The 21,161-nt window shown below is 44.1% G+C and overlaps 2 protein-coding genes across 2 annotated transcripts; both read right to left on the bottom strand.

Moving 5' to 3' along the window:
• Positions 1–245: 245 nt before the first annotated feature.
• Positions 246–1,785, bottom strand: LOC129625110 (elafin-like). The gene is made up of 3 exons (XM_055543255.1): positions 1,704–1,785; positions 554–847; positions 246–319 (listed from the first exon to the last, which is right to left on the bottom strand). Exons 1-2 carry the CDS (start codon positions 1,783–1,785, stop codon positions 555–557), a joined length of 375 nt encoding a protein of 124 aa, XP_055399230.1. The 3' UTR covers positions 246–319; position 554.
• A 17,483-nt stretch (positions 1,786–19,268) lies between these two features.
• Positions 19,269–20,846, bottom strand: LOC129625234 (elafin-like). Its single transcript, XM_055543346.1, has 3 exons — positions 20,765–20,846; positions 19,621–19,908; positions 19,269–19,384 (listed from the first exon to the last, which is right to left on the bottom strand). Exons 1-3 carry the CDS (start codon positions 20,844–20,846, stop codon positions 19,269–19,271), a joined length of 486 nt encoding a protein of 161 aa, XP_055399321.1.
• Between the last annotated feature and the right edge of the window lie 315 nt (positions 20,847–21,161).

Genomic DNA, 21,161 nt, shown 5'->3' with positions numbered 1-21,161 from the left:
GCCTCTTGTTCCTGCCCCTGCTCTCCTTCACACCCCAGAACATCTGTCATGGGTCCTGTTCCACTCTCCACTGGGGACAGGAAGTCCCAAACCCACACCCATCTCCCCGGAGCTCTAAGGGGACCAGAGGTCACAGGAGCCAGAAACAAATGGAGTTGAAAGCAGTCTTTTATTGGAAAGTCCATGAGGGAGGCAGTCCATGCTCAAGCTTGGGCCTCCCGCATGAGAGGAAGAAGGGGCAGTGTGGGAGAGGGTCGTGCTACAGGCACCGGGGCCTGCATCGCTGGGGACTTCACAGGTGCACAAGCACAGACTCTACCTGGTAGAAGAAAAGAGAATCGGAAATGTGAATCAGCAGGTGAAAGACTCAGAGGCAGTGGGAGGCAGGGCCAAGTTCACATGCCATCCTTCTCAGGACCCCAGTTGTAGCCCCTGAGACCCCTCAGTCTCTCCATCACCTCCCGTGTCCTCTCCCCACTAGCTTAGGATTGCCCTCTGCCAGTCGGCCTCTCTGCCCCTTCATGGGCCTCCTTTCTCTCCACCCATTTCTCACCTCACCGGGGATTCATACAGGTCTTCCCACAAAAGCCGTCACAGCACTTCTTGGCCCCTGGGCACTGGGCATCTCTCCGACACTGGTCAGGGGGATTCCACAAGTTGCAGTGGATAGGAACCCTGGGGCAGAAGCCATGCTTGGATAGATGTCTGGCTCGGTCTTGTGCTGCGACTACATCTTGTCCTTTGACTGGGTCTTGTCCTTTCACTGGATCTTGTCCTTTGTCAGGAGATTGACCATTGACTGGACCCTTTCCACTGACTACAACATTTCCTTGACCTTTTGGACTACCTGTTGAAAGAAATATCCCCACATGTAGACCAATGTGTCTGCTTCAACTATCTAGTCTGTCCTCCAGGTCCAGCCACTGCTCACTGCGGTGTCCCTTAAGCTGAGGGACAGTGAGATAGAGAAGGCTCACCAGGGCCAGCTGGGGTCTGCACTCTTGGATGGCTGTTCCCTGGGCTTTGGGGAAAAGCGCCATAGGACCAGGTTTCCTTTGGGTGTCCATTTCTTCCCCTCACCCTCCATTCTGGGTCCTGGGGCCCTCATGAGGATATGCCAGGGAGGAGTGACTTTCAGGAGATGAGGACACATTTTCATCTTTGAGGAAACTTGGAGGAAGGACAAGGAGCTTTGAGACACATGCCAGGAGACCTGAGCTGCATCCTGGATCTGGAGATTGTCCTGACAATTCCTCACCTCGCTCTAGGTCTCAGTGTCCAGCTTTGGAAAACAGAGGTCTTCAGACTCCATGATTTCTGAGGCCCTGTTAGTTCTTAACCTCCTCTTACACGACTGATGTGCTTTGATGGGACAGGCAGGCAGGGAAGAGACCCCCACACCCAGGGCCCAGATTCCTGGTGCTCCTTACTTCATTGCATGTTCTGTCCAAGTATCAGTGCTTGAGACCAAGGTCATGTTCCAACACTGCTTCCACAAACAGCCCTGATTTCTCAGTCCTGGGGTGGAATGCACATGGAGTCTAGTGGGCAATTTCCTACTTCTCTGGATACACTCAAAACCTGCTGTCCAGGTGGAAGAGTGGGCTCCAGCTCTGCATGCTGCCCCTTGTCAAGACCCAGGCTGCCCCCAACATCTTCTCCTCAACCCAAGCCAGCCCCAGCCAGGCCACTCGTCCACTCACCTGTTACGACAGCTGCCTGTGCCACCAGAGTCCCAAGGACGAGAAGGACCACCACCTGGACCAAGAAGCTTGTAGTCTTCATGTTGTCAGGAGGCATATAGCTGAGAGCTGAAGCTAAGCCTAGTTTTATGCAGCTCCAGCTTGGCCTGGTGCCAAGGGTGGGTCTGTGGTTTCAAAGGGATAAGACTTACTTTTTCTTAGTTCTGCCAGGAAATATCCTCTGCTATCATGAGAGGGACCTTGGGCCCTCCCCCAGGGATTATCCACAGAGAGAAACGGCGGTTGTTACATCATTTCTAATAGCTGCAAGAGCTATCTCACATTCTCACAAAGAAGTAAGGCTGGCTGGTCTGTAGGGACGATCATAACCAAATTCTTTATACTTAGAGAGTATGAAGCCCAAGGGAGAGAGAGGAATCACCCACATTCATTCAACAAGTCAGTGGTAGGGCAGGGGTACTGTTTTCATAGCCAAGGTGTTTCCCCAGTACTCCCCGGCTCCTGCAAGCCGCACCCAGACCTACCCTAACAATTTATTCTTCCCAGCATCATGCTAGGCTTTTCTTTCATTCTCCCCTGATCCCAAGAAAACCTCTCAAAGACAAATTTGCCCAGAACGTTTAATGAGTAATCAGTATACTTTGCTATTTCACAGGCAGTCCCTGAAGTGGACCAAGAAAGTAATAGGGAAGGTGGCATTCAACGTCTGGAGTGGCATGATGCTCTTGAAATCTCAGTAAGAAGAGAGGGAACACCCATAAAATAAAAGGAAGAAAGTAGAAATCATCTATAAGGTGGATATCTACAGTGCATACATCCAACAAGACTTTCGCCTTTTTAGAACAGGCCCCCTGTGTCTTCCGAAGAACTCCTGGTTCTTTGTACCATCAACTTAGGAATCTAATGGGAATTTTTGATCGTGAAAGCCTGACACCCAGTCAGAGATCAGGGGGTGTGTGTGTGTGTGTGCGTGTGTGTGGTCTATTGACATCCTTTATTTAAATGGACACTAAGGGGAAGTCCCTCCTGTTGGTAAAGGTAGGAGAGATGTGCCTGGAAACTCCTGAAGCTACGGTTTCAGTCTGGGAGAAGGGAACTTTTTTGAGAAAAATAAATCTAATTCAATTAGAAAAGCAGAGAAACGATGGTAAGAGAGGCTTCAGAAGGGACCAGTCAGTCCTTCATTCCCCTTTATCTTGAGAGCAGTTCTTCCCACACCTTTCCCATGGTTCGGTTATGACCCAATAAACTGCCTAAGCTAGTCTGAGTTGGTATTTGTCACTGTTGTCAAAGTTCAGAGTAAAAAAAATGAATACCCAGATATTAGGTATTGTCCGGGAGAGAACCTGAAGTGTGGAAATAACATTTGAATTCTGAGTGAGACAGATCAGATCAGATCAGTCGCTCAATTGCCGGGGTCCAGCCCCGGCTGATCCAGGGTATTCGAAGCGGGGACGGCATCGGCGAGGATCAGGATACAATAGCTTCAATTAGATATTAATTAGAGATGTAAAGAGTAATAGAATGAGGATAGCTCAGTAGGAAAATTCAGTGGAGAAAAGAGGCTGAGTAGCTTGGTTTACGCGGGAGACCAATAAAACTTCAAGACAAGAACCTTGCACCACTTACGTAGGCCGCAGGCGTCCTTCTGTTCTCCTGAAGGAGAGGAGACACTGAGGCCTCCCCGGTCGGATCTTAGAAGCCCAGGCATAATTAGTAAGCATGGCAGGTTCCGTGCTCCAGATGGAGACTCAGCCAGAGTGAGAGAGAGAGCGACATGGGGAGACCAGTATTTCGAGAAACTGATCCCAATTCTTTATTTTCCATGGTCTACTTTTATACACTGAGATGTTATGCAAAAGTCACGCGGGGTCAGCAGTCCTGACTTTTATCAAAGTCAGGTGCTTCATACAAATGTATACAGAGGTCTTAGGGGTGTTGCATCATCTTCTGGCCAGGGGGCCTGCTGACAATTTATGACCCTCTCCTTGTGACAGCGGTCAGTCAACCAGGACAGTTATTTCTCCAGGGGTGATTATTCTTAAAACAGACGCCACCCAAATAAAGTTACATTCCTATAGGGTGAGGGTGTAGTGGGTTTTAGTTAAGGAAAGAATTTACTTAGCCTAAGGTCTAACATGATTAATATCAAAGGTTAATACTTATTTTTTCTATATATTCATTAATGTGTGTAAGGGCAGGGGATATGGAGACTTAGCAACAAACATTGGCTCAACAAATGAAAAACTCTTCACCAATACAATTTCTAATCAGCCCATTATACTTATACTAATAGTTTTCTAACTTTTCTAAGGAACCTGTTTTTAGAAGGTTTAAAGCATCTCGTGCCTCTCACGGTTGGGAGGCTGTGAGCAATCACATGTGGCCGGACAAGCCTGTCAGGCAGGCTAGAGGAACTTCAGAGGAGTTTGTAGGTTAAAACACTCTTGTCATGCCCAGGAGTTTTTATTAACTGGAGCTCTAGGTTAACTCCTTCTCCGAAAGAGGTGGTGGGGGATAGCCCCCCGTAAAAACAGAGGTGTAGGTGGGAGCACAAAGTAGTAAAGCAGGCAGGCTCTGGTTACGGGGGTAGATGCTCGAGGATTTCCAGGGAGACTCCTGAGGCTCGATCCCACCTTTGCGTATGTCGAGCTTCCTTCCTCATGACCTTTGCAACGGGCGGAGTGCCTCACTCTGGCCCCCAACACTCAATCGTGTCCGACTCTTTGCGACCCCATGAATCGCAGCACGCCAGGCCTCCCTGTCCATCACCAACTCCCGGAGTTCACTGAGACTCACGTCCTTCGAGTCAGTCATGCCATCCAGCTATCTCATCCACTGTCGTCCCCTTATCCTCCTGCCCCCGATCCCTCCCAGCATTAGGGTCTTTTCCAATGAATCAACTCTTCGCATGAGGTGGCCAAAGTACTGGAGTTTCAGCTTTAGTATCATTCCTTCCAAAGAAATCCCAGGGCTGATCTCCTTCAGAATGGACTGGTTGGATCTCCTTGCAGTCCAAGGGACTCTCAAGAGTCTTCTCCAACACACAGTTCAAAAGTATAAATTCTTTGGTGCTCAGCCTTCTTGACAGTCCAACTTTCACATCCATACATGACCACCAGAAAAACCATAGCCTTGAGACAGGGAGGAAAGCAAACTAAGTATTTTATAGTCAAACAGTTTAAATCTCCATCCTTTGTTTCTTTGGACTCAGACCTCATCATGTCCACCAGTGCTGCTGAAACATTAAGGAGCTATAACAAATACTAGATGTTGGAGTTGGCAGGCTACTTTAAAAAAGAAAAAGCTCATCACAAAATAAATTATGCAAACAAAAAAGTGTGTAGAACTGATACTCCTTAAAGAATTAAAACATTACAATGGCAGCCTGCACTCACTTACCAAGAACAAAAAGAGAGTATTTCTTGTATATATGCCATATCAACATTTATTCCTCGCCAGTTTCTTACCTGTCCATCTTCCACAGAGGTAACCACTTTCTTGGATTTTCTAATTTTCTGTTAACTCAAGCATCTGGCTCATTTCTCGCTGGGTTGTCTACCTTTTCCTCATTGTTTTGTAGACAGAAGAAACTGTCACACGTTACTAGTAAGACTGTATATTCATGCAACCTGTTTGAAAATAAATTTGGCATAGCTAGTAAAATTAAACATGAGCAACATCTTTTAGCTTTTTACCAATCTGATGAGTGAGAAGTGATGCACTGCTGAAGGTTTTAGTTAGCATCTGTTTCAGTTGAGTTTAGTTCAGTCACTCAGTCATGTCCTACTCTTGGCAACCCCATGGCCTGCAGCACGCCAGGCTTCCCTGTCCTTCACCAACTCCTGGAGCTTGCTCAAACTCATGTCCATTGAGTCAGTGATGCCATCCAACCATCTCATCCTCCATTATCTCCTTCTCCTCCTGCCTTCAATCTTTCCCAGAATTAGGGTCTTTTCCAATGAGTCAGTTCTTTGCATCAGGCGGCCAATGTATTGGAGATTCAGCTTCAGGGTCAATCTTTACAATGAATATTCAGGACTGATTTCCTTTCGGATTGACTAGTTTGATCTCCTTGCAGTCCAAGGAGTCTTCTCCAAGAGTCTTCTCCAGCACCACAGTTCAAAAGCATCAATTCTTCAGTGCTCAGCTTTCTTTATAGTCCAGCTTGCATGTCCATACATGACTACTGGAAAAACCATAGCTTTGACTAGACAGACCTTTGTCAGCAAAGGAATGTCTCTGCTTTTTAGTATGCTGTCTAGGTTGGTCGTAGCTTTTCTTCCCAGGAGCAAGTGTCTTTTAATTTCATGGCTGCAGTCACCATCTGAAGTGATTTTAGAGCTCAAGAAAATAAAGGAGTACATCAAAGCTGTATATTGTCACCCTGATTATTTAACTTATATGCAGAGTACATCATGTGAAATGCTGGGCTGGATGAAGCACAAGCTGGAATCAAGATTGCCAGGAGAAATATCAACAACCTCACATACGCAGATGACACCTCCCTTATGGGAGAAAGTAAAGAGGAACTAAAGAGCTTCTTGATGAAAGTGAAAGAGGAGAGTGAAAAAGCTGGCTTAAAACTCAAGAGTCAAGAAACTAAGATTATGGCATCCGGTCCCATCACTTCATGGCAAGTAGATGGGGCAACAATGGAAACAGTGAAAGACTTTAGCATTTCTCCATCATGAATTATTTCAAGCATTTTTCATATCTTAAAAGCTACTTATATTTCTTTATCTGAAAACATTGTTTCTTTTGCTCATTTTCCTATATATTCACTAGCTTTTTTCTTCTCAATTTCTAGCACTCCTTACATATTATAGAGAAAGGTCTTTATCTGTGATATGGTTTGTAAGTAAAAATTTTAACTCACTCTTAGACCTGCTCAAAATAGCTCAGGGTGGCACTCTTTTCTCCTCTTCTCTAGATAATGCCTGCTGTTGTTCGATTCTTTCTGCTCTGGACCTACACATTTCTGCTTCATGATATCCTTAAATTGGTGAAATTGTTTCATTAATTTTTTCAATTCACCTGACAAAAAAACTAAATGCTACAAAAGGATCATAGAAAAAGTAACTTTCTGAACTGTAACTGACACAAGAAAAAGTAGAAAACTATTGCAAAGATGGAAACAATGGTCAACAATATTTGACCAAAAAAAAGCTCCAGGATCAGACCTCTTCGTAAGCATATTCTATAAGGCAAACAAGGAACAACTAATTCTAATATGACATAAATAAAAATAAGAAACAATTCCCAGCATGTGATATTAAGTAAACATAATCTTGATACCAGAGCTTAATAAGGACTCATGTCAATTATATGTTAATAAATCTGTTTAAAAATAAAATTATCAACAAGGATTCTATGAAAAAGGAAGATTTTAAGTAAATCTTATTCATAGAACATAGATTCATGAACACAAAAATCAACTATGTTCATAAAATTTCAAACAGATCTACAGATAATTGTTAGACTCAATGAGAATTTATCACAACAGATGCATACAAAGGAAATATACAAAACTCAATGGTACTACGTAAATCAACAACACAAATCAGCAAATGAAATTTCAATAATTTTTCAGTTCAGTTCAGTTCAATCGCTCGGTCATGTCCAACTCTGCGACCCCATGAATCGCAGCACGCCAGGCCTCCCTGTCCTTCACCATCTCCCGGAGATCACCCGAACTCATGTGCATCGAGTCGGTGATACCACTGGAAAAACCATAGACTTGACTAGGAGGACCTTTGTTGGCAAAGTAATATCTCTGCTTTTTAATATGCTATCAATAATTTGTATAATCATATAAAACATGAAGAGCTTATAAATACACATAATAGGTTTTGTGCAGAAACACTACAAAGAAAATTATAAAACTTTAATGACAGACATTTTTTAATACCCCCAAATGAGAAATGTATATGATGTTCATGGATTGGAAGACTCAATATGATAAGTATGCCAATTCTCTGCAAATTGATTTTCAGTCTCAATGCAATCAAACCCCCAGAAAAGTTTTTGCAAAAGTAAACCAAGAGAAACTTGGCAATGCAATTCTGAAATGCATACAAAAAATGCAAAGGCACAATAGCCAAAATACTCTTGAAGAAGAATAATTTAATAAGACTTGATATAGGAGATATCAAGTTTTATTTTAAAGCTGTAATAATTATGATAAAGTGGTATTACAACAACCATAGACAGATACACAAATGAAAAAAAATAGAGAGTCACCAGACAGATGACTTGCACATAATGAGAGTATGTTTCTAACTCGGTTATAGTAAACAAATATCGCTACTGTCATATTAAGAAGACTGCACATCATAATATTAATATACATTTCCTAAGTGGTTGAAGATCCAACCAGCCCATTCTAAAGGAGATCAGCCCTGGGTGTTCTTTGAAGGAATGATGCTAAAGCTGAAACTGCAGTACTTTGGCCACCTCAGGTGAAGAGTTGACTCACTGGAAAAGACTCTGATGCTGGGAGGGATTGGGGGCAGGAGGAAAAGGGGATGACAGAGGATGAGATGGCTGATGGCATCACCGACTTGATGGACATGAGTTTGAGTGAACTCCGGGAGATGGTGATGGACAGGGAGGCCTGGCGTGCTGCGATTCATGGGGTTGCAAAGAGTCGGACACGACTGAGTGACTGAACTGAACTGGACTGAAGTGGTTGAAGGGAGGATACAGGTTAAGAAGGCAGGATAGAAGGAAGGAGAAGATAAATAAATAAATAAATGTTGCTTTACCAAAAAACTCATCATGTGGGATGGGATCCTGTTACATTTATAAATATATTACCAAAAATGAATATCACTAGGTCTCTGTTTACTGACTTCCAGTGATGTCCATGCAATCTTACCAACAGAAAAAAAAGTTGGAGAGTACTATACGGGTTTTGATAATATTCCAGTTGAACATAGAACTCCTGTATATGAAAATACTTGTGTGTGAAAAAGGAAAAGTGTTTGAAGGAATAGCCACTGCTGTGAATACTGGTTACATGATGATGACGGGACGGGAAAGAGGACAAGCACGAGTAGCTCCGCCTTTATCCATATCAGTGTCTAATTTTTTTCTTGTTACAACGGTCGATGAAAGTTCAGTTAACAATTAAGAAGAAAGGGAATTTTATTTGAACCAGACTAGGATTATAACCCGGAAGAGAGACTCTCAGAAAGCTCTGAGAAACTGTTCCACCACGTGCAAGTTGAAGGCACAGGCATACACATTTTTGAGACAAAGCATCACACATCAAAATGACATACTGATATTTTATACAAAGTTCACCAAGGACGCATAGTGCCGGTAAGCAGGCATAAAGAGAGCAGGAAGTCCGTGATCCTCCATAGAGTTGGGGAAGAATGCTATCCTTTTAAGAAATTATATTGCTAATGTCAGAAGAAAGGAGGAAATGTTATCTTTAAGGTCAAGCAGACACTCCTGTCTTCGAAGAAGTTTGGTTAATATGTAATGCAAGAGCACACTACACATTAGGGAGGGAGGGAAGAGGCCCAAATGGATGCAGAGAGAGAATTTTGTGTTTAATTTTTTCTTATCCTGTCTGGAAATAAGAATTTTATTTCATCACAACAAAAATTACTACTCTTATGATCCGAACACATAGAATAAAGAAAATTAAAATTCATAATTTGTTGTTGTTGTTTAGTTGCTAAGTCGTGTCCAACTCTTTTGCAACCTCATGGACTGTAGCCCCCCAGGCTCCTCAGTCCATGGGATTTCTCAGGCAAGAATACTGGGGAGGGTTGCCATTTCCTTCTCCAGGGGATCTTCCTGACCCAGGGATCAAACTCATATCTCCCGAATTGGCAGGCAGATTCTTTACCACTGAGCCACCAAAATTCATTATAGGTTAGAATAAAGCACTCAAGTAATCAGGTGAGTGGAGAAAACAGGGTAATTGAGAGCTGCATCTAAAGAAATGATTATATACACATATAATCATTATAAGTGTTACAAAGGGATGTGTAAAATATGTCATAATGTAAAAGTAAAACAGTGCATGAATCAGAGGCAGTCAAAAGAAATCACCTAGGTAGTTCAAGCAGAAAAAGAATTTCAGCTATTGTATGAGCACATCTCATTGTAAGAACCCAAATCACGTGTGAAATCCTGGATATGAAAGAGTCTGGGGAAAGATAGGCATTTGATTTACAACCCCTGCAGGAAAGCAGTCTGGGAGCACCTGAAATGCATGTAGATGGAGACTCTGCACAGTACCTGCCATACCGCAGCTCCCTCCCATACTGACACTTCCAATTAGAAAATATTCACCTCTCAGAAGGCAAAGTGCCCACCTTGAGTGGGAGCTGAAGTGAGTGGGTCTGAGAATAAGCAAGGCAGGACACAAGTGCTGGGAGGTATGAATAAAATAAATAGAGAAGAATACAGGGTATTTATGAGAGCGGTCATTACCTTGCAGTGCTGGAGTAATATCATATAGTGGCCAGGGCTGATGGTGGGAGCCCTCCTCTTTAGTACCTAAGAAAGAGAAGTCCACCTATGTATTAGGAAAACTGCAACAAAGGAGGGAGCCCTTGAGCTAAATTAAGAAACCTATTACTTCCAACCCTTCCCACTCAGATAAGATTCTCCTTTCAAAAGATAGTCCCTGACTCTGATTTATGTAAAGTTTAAAAATAAAATAAAATTAAAAAAAAAAAAATAAAAAAAAAAATAAAAACACTTTATTGAATGTTAAAAAAAAAAAAAAAATAAAATAAAATAAAATCAGAAAGAAATTTGGAAATCATATAAGCTGTATAAAGAGCCTCCTTTTTAAAAAAACAGAAATGAGAAGCAAACCTTAAAAGTATTTGAAAGAGGAGTTTTAAAATCCCCAGTAAAATGTCACCACAAAGCTGAGAAAAAATTATAATCTAAAATAGATTTTTAAAACTAGTGAAGCAAATTAAAGGTATGAGGAGAAGTGAAAGTTGCTCAGCCATGTCCAACTCTGCTACCCCATGGATTTGTAACTCAACTGAGGCTTCTCTGTCCATGGAATTCTCCAGGCAAAAATACTGGAGTTGGTAGCCATTCCCTTCTCAGGGGATCTTCCCAACAGAGGGAATGAACCCAGGTCTCCCACACTAAAGGCAGATTCTTTACTGTCTGAGCCACTAGGGAAGCCCAAAAGTATGAGGAACCATCATAAGACAGAAATATAGAAACTCAAAGAAGAGATACCAAGGTATCAGGAAGATGTGAAATAGAATCTGATGGAGAGAAGAGAAATTGAAGAAAAGGAGAAAAATATTTCATGAGTAAGAATTAAGTAAAGTAAAGAAGAAAAAGGGAACCATAAGAAAAGCATATGACATAAAATAAAAATAAAGAAGTAGCTTAAAAACACAGTTTTAAATATTAAAAAGTCAGTGAAGATCCATCAGACATGAAAATCAAGTCCTACCAGGAAGAAAACCAAGTCAACAAAACAGAAGAATTATTTAAAACAATAATTGAGGAAAATATTTCTGAAATAAAAGATTTGAGTCTACAATTAAAAGCTCACCTTATAGTAAACACAAGATGAATGCAAGTAAATATTGTGGTCTTTCAAGATAAAAATAGAAGCCTTCAGGAGGCCAACACCCCCCTCCAACTAAAAAAGAAACAAAACCTTAAGAAATCAGGTTGTAAGATAGCAATACTCAATGCCAGAAAATAGTGAAGCAAAACTTAGATACTCTATGGAAGAAAATATGCACTGAGGATTTTCGTACAACTAATTTGTCCTTGACTTAAATATATTTCTAAATGTGCAAGAACTCAAGAAATATTGTTTCTGATAACTTTCCTGGGGAGTTTCCAAGAGACAAGATATTATTATTGAGTACTGAACATTTTCATTGTGGAATTAAGTCTGATGAAGGAGTAATAAATAGTATGTAAATGTGACCTGTTGTGATAAAGTACAAATACCAAAACTTCCGTCAGAGAGGATGAGGGAGAGAGGTAGCTCAGAGTAAGTCCACTGACTGCTTTATATATAACAGCTTCAAATCAAAGGATATTTAAAACACCTAAGGTTCAACAAAATTAAAAACTTGTGCATCAAAGTATCCTAGCAGGATAGTAAGAAGATCCTGCTGAGAAGAAGAAACAAACCAGGTCTCTGATAAGGGCCTATGACCCAGACTATATAAAGATCTCTCATAATTCCACATTAAAAAGATGAACAGCCCAATTTAAACATGGGCAAAGAACTTAGACATTTCTCTGAAGATACACAAGTGGCCAGTGAGCACCAGGAAAAGATGCTCAACATCACTAGTCATTGCTGCTGCGAAGTCACTTCAGTCGTATCTGACTCTTAGTGACCCCATGGACTACAGCCTTCCAGGCTCCTCGGTCCATGGGATTTTCCAGGCAAGAGTACTGGAGTGGGGTGCCATTGCCTTCTCCATCATTAGTCATTGTGAATTGTGAAGTTGCTCAGTTGTGTCCGACTCTTTGCGACCCCATGAATGGCAGCACGCCAGGCCTCCCTGTCCATCACCAACTCCCAGAGTTCACTCAGACTCACGTCCATTGAGTCAGTGATGCCATCCAGCCATCTCATCCTCTGTCGTCCCCTTCTCCTCTTGCCCCCAATCCCTCCCAGCATCAGAGTCTTTTCCAATGAGTCAACTCTTCGCATGAGGTGGCCAAAGTACTGGAGTTTCAGCTTTAGCATTATTCCCTCCAAGGAAATCCCAGGGCTGATCTCCTTCAGAATGGACTGGTTGGATCTCCTTGCAGTCCAAGGGACTCTCAAGAGTCTTCTCCAACACCACAGTTCAAAAGCATCAATTCTTCGGGGCTCAGCCTTCTTCACAGTCCAGCTCTCACATCCATACATGACCACAGGAAAAACCATAGCCTTGACTAGACGAACCTTTGTTGGCAAAGTAATGTCTCTGCTTTTGAATACGCTTCTAGGTTGGTCATAACTTTCCTTCCAAGGAGTAAGCGTCTTTTAATTTCATGGCTGCAGTCACCATCTGTAGTGATTTTGGAGCCCAGAAAAATAAAGTCTGACACTGTTTCCAATGTTTCCCCATCTATTTCCCATGAAGTGATGGGACCAGATGCCATGATCTTCGTTTTCTGAATGTTGAGCTTTAAGCCAACTTTTTCACTCTCCACTTTGACTTTCATCAAGAGGCTTTTAGGCAGATGCAAATCAAAATCACAAGATACCACTTCATACCCAATAGTGTGACTATAAGAAAAAAAAATTAATGGAAAATGACAAGCATCAACCAGGAGGTGAAGAAATTGGAACCCTTGTACATTGCTGGGGAGAAGGTAAAGTGGTGCGAACTCTGTGGAAAACAGCCTGACAGTTCCTCCAAATATCAGCATAGAATTACCAGATGACTCAGCAATTCCACTCCCAGATGTATATGTGCTACTGCTAAGTCACTTCAGTTGTGTCCGACTCTGTGTGACCCCATAGACGACAGCCCACCAGGCTCCCGCGTTCCCAGGATTCTCCAGGCAAGAACACTGGAGTGGGTTGCCATTTCCTTCTCCAATGGATGAAAGTGAAAAGTGAAAGTGAAGTCGCTCAGTCGTGTCCGACTCTTAGCGACCCCATGGACTGCAGCCTACCAGGCTCCTCCATTCATGGGATTTTCCAGGCAAGAGTACTGGAGTGGGGTGCCTTTGCCTTCTCCGGATGTATATGTAAAAGAACTGAAAACAGGAAGTTCTGGTCCATGACAGACACAGGAGGCTCCTCAACTCACCTCCACCCCTACAGCTACAACACAAACCATTGAAAGAAACCCAGGAATGAGCTGAGCCAGAGCTACATATTGGGCAAGCGAGAGAAGACTCACATTGCAGAGGGTCTTGGCACACCCTCAAGCCACGAAGAACAAAGAAGGTGGCTTGGACAATTACAAGGGTTCGAGACACAACCAAGAGCTTGGGAGGGTGGAACGACGAGGTTCCTCTCCTATATGTGGTCACGTGGTCAAAACTGGAAGACGTTGCTATTGTATCTAATGCCCAGCAGCCAGTACAGACTGTGGAGGAAAATGAAGTCTCCACACTGGGTCTTGCACATTTTCCCCACACCTGCAGGCAGCTCCCTCCTGGGCACACCCACTTTCCCTGCAGGCTCCAACCCAGACCAGCGACCCTCAGCTCTGCTAGCCCTGCCATCTCACCTCATTATGTCCCAGGAATATCAGAAAATGTTGCTGCAACAGTTTAGTGGGAGGTCCCTGCTCTTTAAGCATCTCTCCTGTTGGAGTCTGAGATTCAGTTCCACTGGCAGGCACTCCATCTGCCTGGCTGGCATAGTAACCTCCTTCCTGTGGTCTCTTTTGAGAAATAAATGATAAGGCAAAACACCCCGAGTCTCTGATATGTTAGAATAATTTAGTCGCATGAGCAGTGTCCTCTCAGTTCAGTTCAGTTCAGTTGCTCAGTCACATCCGACTCTTTGCGACCCCATGGACTGCAGCACGCCAAGTTTCCCTGTCCGTCACCAACCCACAGAGTTTACCCAAACTCATGTCCATTGAATCGGTGATGGCATCCAACCATCTCATCCTCTGTCATCCCCTTCTCCTCCTGCCCTCAATCTTTCCCAGAATCAGGGTCTTTTCAAATGAGTCAGTTCTCTGCATCAGGTGGCCAAAGTATTGGCATTTCAGCTTCAACATCAGTCCTTCCGATGAACACTCAGGACTGATTTCCTTTAGGATGAACTGGTTGGATCTCCTTGCAGTCCAAGGGACTCTCAAGAGTCTTTTCCAACACCACAGTTCAAAAGCATCAATTCTTCAGTGCTCAGCTTTCTTTACGGTCCGACTCTCACACCCATACATGACAACTGGAAAACTAGCTTTGACTAGATGGACCTTTGTTGGCAAAGTAATGTCTCTGCTTTTTAATATGCTCTCTAGGTTGGTCATAACTTTCCTTCCAAGGAGTAAGCGTCTTTTAATTTCATGGCTGCAGTCACCATCTGCAGTGATTTTGGAGCCCCAAAAAATGAAGTCAGCCACTGTTTCCACTGTTTCCCCATCTATCTGCCATGAAGTGATGGGTCCGGATGCCATGATCTTCGTTTTCTGAATGTTGAGCTTTAAGCCAACGTTTTTACTCTCCTCTTTCACTTTCATCAAGGGGCTCTTTAGTTCCTCTTCACTTTCTGCCATATTGGTGGTGTCATTTGCATATCTGAGGTTATTGATATTTCTCCCGGCAATCTTGATTCCACCTTGTGTTTCTTCCAGTCTAGCGTTTCTCATGATGTACTCTGCATAGAAGTTAAATAAGCAGGGTGACAATATACAGCCTTGACATACTCCTTTTCCTATTTGGAACCAGTCTGTTGTTCCATGTCCAGTTCTAACTGTTGCTTCCTGACCTGCATACACATTTCTCAAGAGGCAGGTCAGGTGGTCTGGTATTCCCATCTCTTGAAGAATTTTCCACAGTTTATTGTGATCCCACAGTCAAAGGCTTTGGCATAGTCAATAAAGCAGAAATAGATGTTTTTCTGGAACTCTCTTGCTTTCTCGATGATCCAGCGGATGTTGGCAATTTGATCTCTGGTTCCTCTGCCTTTTCTAAAACCAGCTTGAACTCCTGGAAGTTCACGGTTCACATATTGCTGAAGCCTGGCTTGGAAAATTTTGAGCATTACTTTACTAGCGTGTGAGATGAGTGCAATTGTGCGGTAGTTTGAGCATTCATTGTCATTGCCTTTCTTTGGGATTGGAATGAAAACTGACCGTTTCAAGTCCTGTGGCCACTGCTGAGTTTTCCAAATTTACTGGCATATTGAGTGTAGCCCTTTCACAGCATCATCTTTCAGGAATGATGGAATTCCATCACCTCCACTAGCTTTGTTCGTAGTGATGCTTTCTAAGGCCCACTTGACTTCACATTCCAGGATGTCTGGCTCTAGGTCAGTGATCACACCATCGTGATTATCTGGGTCCTGAAGATCTTTTCTGTACAGTTCTTCTGTGTATTCTTGCCACCTCTTCTTAATATCTTCTGCTTCTGTTAGGTCCATACCATTTCTGTCCTTTATGAAGCCCATCTTTGCATGAAATGTTCCCTTGGTATCTCTAATTTTCTTGAAGAGATCTCTAGTCTTTCCCATTCTGTTGTTTTCCTCTATTTCTTTGCCTTGATCTCTGAGGAAGGCTTTCTTATCCCTTCTTGCTATTCTTTGGAACTCTGCATTCAGATGCTTATATCTTTCCTTTTCTCCTTTGCTTTTCGCTTCTCTTCTTTTCACAGCTATTTGAAAGGCCTCCCCAGACAGCCATTTTGCTTTTTTGCATTTCTTTTCTATGGGGATGGTCTTGATCCCTGTCTCCTGTACAATGTCACGAACCTCATTCCATAGTTCATCAGGCACTCTATCTATCAGATGTAGGCCCTTAAATCTATTTCTCACTTCCACTGTATAATCATAAGGGATTTGATTTAGGTCATACCTGAGTGGTCTAGTGGTTTTCCCTACTTTCTTCAATGTAAGTCTGAATTTGGCAATAAGGAGTTCATGATCTGAGCCACAGTCAGCTCCTGGTCTTGTTTTTGCTGACTGTACAGAGCTTCTCCATCTTTGGCTGCAAAGAATATAATCAACTTGATTTCAGTGTTGACCATCTGGTGATGTCTATGTGTAGAGTCTTCTTTTGTGTTGTTGGAAGAGGGTGTTTGTTATGACCAGTGCATTTTCTTGGCAAAACTCTATTAGTCTTTGCCCTGCTTCATTCCGTATTCCAAGGCCAAATTTGCCTGTTACTCCAGGTGTTTCTTGACTTCCTACTTTTGCATGCCAGTCCCCTATAATGAAAAGGACATCTTTTTTGGGTGTTAGTTCTAAAAGGTCTTGTAGGTCTTCATAGAACCGTTCAACTTCAGCTTCTTCAGCATTACTGGTTGGGGCATAGACTTGGGTTACTGTGATATTGAATGGTTTGCCTTCAAAACGAACAGAGATCATTCTGTTGTTTTTGAGATTGCATCCAAGTACTGCATTCGGACTCTTCTGTTGACCGTGATGGCTACTCCATTTCTTCTGAGGGATTCCTGTCCGCAGTAGTAGATGTAATGGTCATCTGAGTTAAATTCACCCATTCCAGTCCATTTGAGTTCGCTGATTCCTAGAGTGTCGACATTCACTCTTGCCATCTCTTGTTTGACCACTTCCAATTTGCCTTGATTCATGGACCTGACATTCCAGGTTCCTATGCAATATTGCTCTTTACAGCATCGGACCTTGCTTCTATCACCAGTCACAGCCACAGCTGGGTATTGTTTTTCTTTGGCTCCATCCCTTCATTCTTTCTGGAGTTATTGCTCCACTGATCTCCAGTAGCATATTGGGCACCTACTGACCTGGAGAGTTCCTCTTTCAGTATCCTATCATTTTGCCTTTTCATACAGTTCATGGGGTTCAAGGCAAGAATACTGAAGTGGTTTTCCATTCCCTTCTCCAGTGGACCATATTCTGTCAGATCTTTCCACCATAACCCACCCAATGGAGTACTATTCAGCCATAAAAAAGAATGAAATAATGCCATCTCTAGCAACATGGGTGAACCTAGAGATTATCACACTAAGTGAAGAGAGTCAGAAAGAGAAAGACAAATACTGTATGATATCACTTATAGGTGGAATCTAAAATGTGACAAAAATGACCTTCTCTGTGAAACAGAAACAGACTCACAGACATAGAGAACAGACTCAGGGTTACCAGGGGGTGGGGGCGGGGAGGGAAGGATTGGGGGTTTGGGATTAGTAGGTGCAAACTATAATCTGTAGAATGAATAAACAACAAGGCCCTCCTGTATAGCACAGGGCACTATATGCAGTATCCTGTGATAAATCATAATGGAAAAGCATATGAAAAAGAGTCTGTGTGGATATGGATAACTGAATCTCTTTGCTGCACAAAAGAAATGAACACAAAGTTGTAAATCAGTTATACTTCAATAAAAAATTTTGAAAAACTAGGACTTATCATCATTTACTAGCTCTGTGTCTTTAGGTGATTAATGACGCTTTCATGACTTCAATCTTGTTTTTGGCTGTGCCGTGTGCCTTGCAGGACCTCAGTTCCCTGATCGAGGATCAAAGCCACACCCTCTGCACTGGAAGCGCCGAGCCTGACCCATTGGATTGCCAGGGAAGTCCCATGGTTTCAATCTTTTAACAAAATTAAAGAGGTGTATATACCCATCTGAGGGAGTTCTAATGAGAAATAAGACAATACTTATGACATGTTTAGTGCAGGATCTGGAAGAGACAAAACACTAAGACAGAAACCATTCTTACCACCAGTGGTGTATTATATGTTTCTCAGGCCAAGGGTTTTAGGCGCTGCTCTTGTCTGTGCTCCAAGATGCCTGGTCCAGTCCATCCCCTGGAGAATCAGAGGGGAACCCTGGCTCCTGGGGGGTGTCTAAGGGACACTGGGCTCTCTGTTCTCTCACCCCCAACAAAGCCTCTGCTCCCCACCTCCCCTCTAGCACAGCCCAACACACACACACAAAGAAGAGATGCTTCAGAACCAGAATATCAGGGCTGAACTGACATTCATTACTATACTTCCAGAATAATTTCATCCAACTCTCCTCAAACCGAATAGACAAAACTGAGGCTCAGAGAGAGAAAGAGATTTATCTGCAGTCATCTAGCAAGGTGGGAGGAGCCTAGACCTAGAACTCAGATCTCCTGACTCCCAAGTGGGGTGCCCACTGCACCCCAAGTCTCCTCCCACTTCTTCCTGGAGAACTCCATTGCACAAGGGCAGTGGGGCAGCTGAGCCAACAGCAAAGCCACGAGGTCATCCAACGTTACCCAACATACACCCTCCTGCTGTCTTCACTCCTCCAGTCTACTCTACCCCAACTTCTATGTCCCCAGAGAACTTTATTCAGCAATGACATGGAAGGATAGATGTGTCTTGCCTCCTCACTCACATCTTGAAATAGAAAGCTGGGAGAGGATATTGCTTCACCCAAAGGAATTACGTGTTACTGGAGGTCACCTCAGGCATGAACAGGTGAAATGCTTCGTGAGCAGGGATTTGCTGGCATCTGTCTTTCTGTCTTCTCAGAAGATACAGATTCATGGGAAACATTAGAGGAAGGGAAGGAGGGAGTCAGAGGTTTAGCCAGGAGGGTTGATCATAGCCAGGTCAGAAGTGGAAGTCAATGGGAAGGTTTGGGGGTTTATTTCCCTGGTCTGAGGCCAGAGGTCAGAGGCCAAATGTCTAGGTTTCCATTTAATGGTGAAATGGAGGCTGTGGTTCTTGGGTTGCTTTTTGGATTTCTGCAAGGAACCCTAGGAATAGGCCTCTTGTTCCTACCCCTGCTCTCCTTCACACCTCAGAACATCTGCCATGGGTCCTGCTCCACTCTCCACTGGGGACAGGAAGTCCCAAACCCACACCCATCTCCCCAGAGCTATCGGGGGCCCAGAGGTCACAGGAGCCAGAAACAAATGGGGTTGAAAGCAGTCTTTTATTGGAAAGTCCATGAGGGAGGCAGTCCATGCTCAAGCTTGGGCCTCCCGGATGAGAGGAAGAAGGGACAGTGTGGGAGAGGGTCGTGCTACAGGCACCGGGGCCTGCATCGCTGGGGACTTCACAGGTGCACAAGCACAGACTCTACCTGGTAGAAGAAAAGAGAATCAGAAACGTGAGTCAGCAGGTGAAAGACTCAGGCACTGGGAGGCAGGGCCAAGTCCACATGCCATCCTTCTCAGGACCCTAGTAGTACCCCTGAGACCTCTCAGTCTCTCCATCACCTCCCGTGTCCTCTCCCCACTAGCCTAGAATTGCCCTCCGCCAGTCAGCCTCTCTGCCCCTTCAGAGGGCTCCTTTCCCTCCACCCATTTCTCACCTCACCGGGGTTCATACAGGTCTTCCCACAAAAGCCTTCACAGCACTTCTTGGCCCCTGGGCACTGAGCATCTCTCAGACACCGGTTAGGGGGGTTCATCAGTAAGCACTGGAACAGAACCCTGGGGCAGGAGCCACGCTTGAATGGAAGTCTGGCTCGGTCTTGTGCTACAACTAGATCTTGTCCTTTGACTGGGTCTTGACCTTTCACTGGATCTTGTTCTTTGTCAGGAGATTGAACATTGACTGGACCCTTTCCGTTCAATACAACATTTCCTTGACCTTTTGGACTACCTGTTGAAAGAAATATCCCCACATTTAGACCAAAGTGTCTGCTTCAACTATCTAGTCTTTCCTCCAGGTCCAGCCACTGCTCACTGCGGTGTCCCTTAAGCTGAGGGACAGTGAGATAGAGAAGGCTCACCAGGGCCAGCTGGGGTCTGCACTCTTGGATGGCTGTTCCCTGGGCTTTGGGGAAAAGCTGCATAGGACCAGGTTTCCTTTGGGTGTCCATTTCTTCCCCTCACCCTCCATTCTGGGTCCTGGGGCCCTCATGAGGATATGCCAGGGAGGAGTGACTTTCAGGAGATGAGGACACATTTTCATCTTTGAGGAAACTTGGAGGAAGGACAAGGAGCTTTGAGACACATGCCAGGAGACCTGAGCTGCATCCTGGATCTGGAGATTGCCCTGACAATTCCTCACCCTGCTCTAGGTCTCAGTGTCCTGCTTTGGAAAACAGAGGTCTTCAGACTCCATGATTTCTGAGGCCCTGTTAGTTCTTAACCTCCTCTTACACGACTGATGTGCTTTGATGGGACAGGCAGGCAGGGAAGAGACCCCCACACCCAGGGCCCAGATTCCTGGTGCTCCTTACTTCATTGCATGTTCTGTCCAAGTATCAGTGCTTGAGACCAAGGTCATGTTCCAACACTGCTTCCACAAACAGCCCTGATTTCTCAGTCCTGGGGCGGAATGCACATGGAGTCTAGTGGGCAATTTCCTACTTCTCTGGATACACTCAAAACCTGCTGTCCAGGTGGAAGAGTGGGCTCCAGCTCTGCATGCTGCCCCTTGTCAAGACCCAGGCTGCCCCCAACATCTTCTCCTCAACCCAAGCCAGCCCCAGCCAGGCCACTCGTCCACTCACCTGTTACGACAGCTGCCTGTGCCACCAGAGTCCCAAGGACGAGAAGGACCACCACCTGGACCAAGAAGCTTGTAGTCTTCATGTTGTCAGGAGGCATATAGCTGAGAGCTGAAGCCAAGCCTAGTTTTATGCAGCTCCAGCTTGGCCTGGTGCCAAGGGTGGGTCTGTGGTTTCAAAGGGATAAGACTTACTTTTTCTTAGTTCTGCCAGGAAATATCCACCCCTATCCTGAGGGGGACCTTGGGCCCTCCCCCAGGGATTACCCACAGGGAGAAACGGCGGTTGTTACATCATTTCTAATAGCTGCAAGAGCTATCTCACATTCTCACAAAGAAGTAAGGCTGGTCATCTGTAGGCACCATTATGACAAAATTCTTTATACTTAAAGAGTATGAAG

This window comes from Bubalus kerabau, chromosome 13 (genome assembly GCF_029407905.1).
Source record: "Bubalus kerabau isolate K-KA32 ecotype Philippines breed swamp buffalo chromosome 13, PCC_UOA_SB_1v2, whole genome shotgun sequence".
Classification (NCBI taxonomy): domain Eukaryota; kingdom Metazoa; phylum Chordata; class Mammalia; order Artiodactyla; family Bovidae; genus Bubalus; species Bubalus kerabau.
The sequence above is the reverse complement of the archived record's forward strand: the minus strand, read 5'-3'. Positions and strand labels throughout refer to the sequence as shown.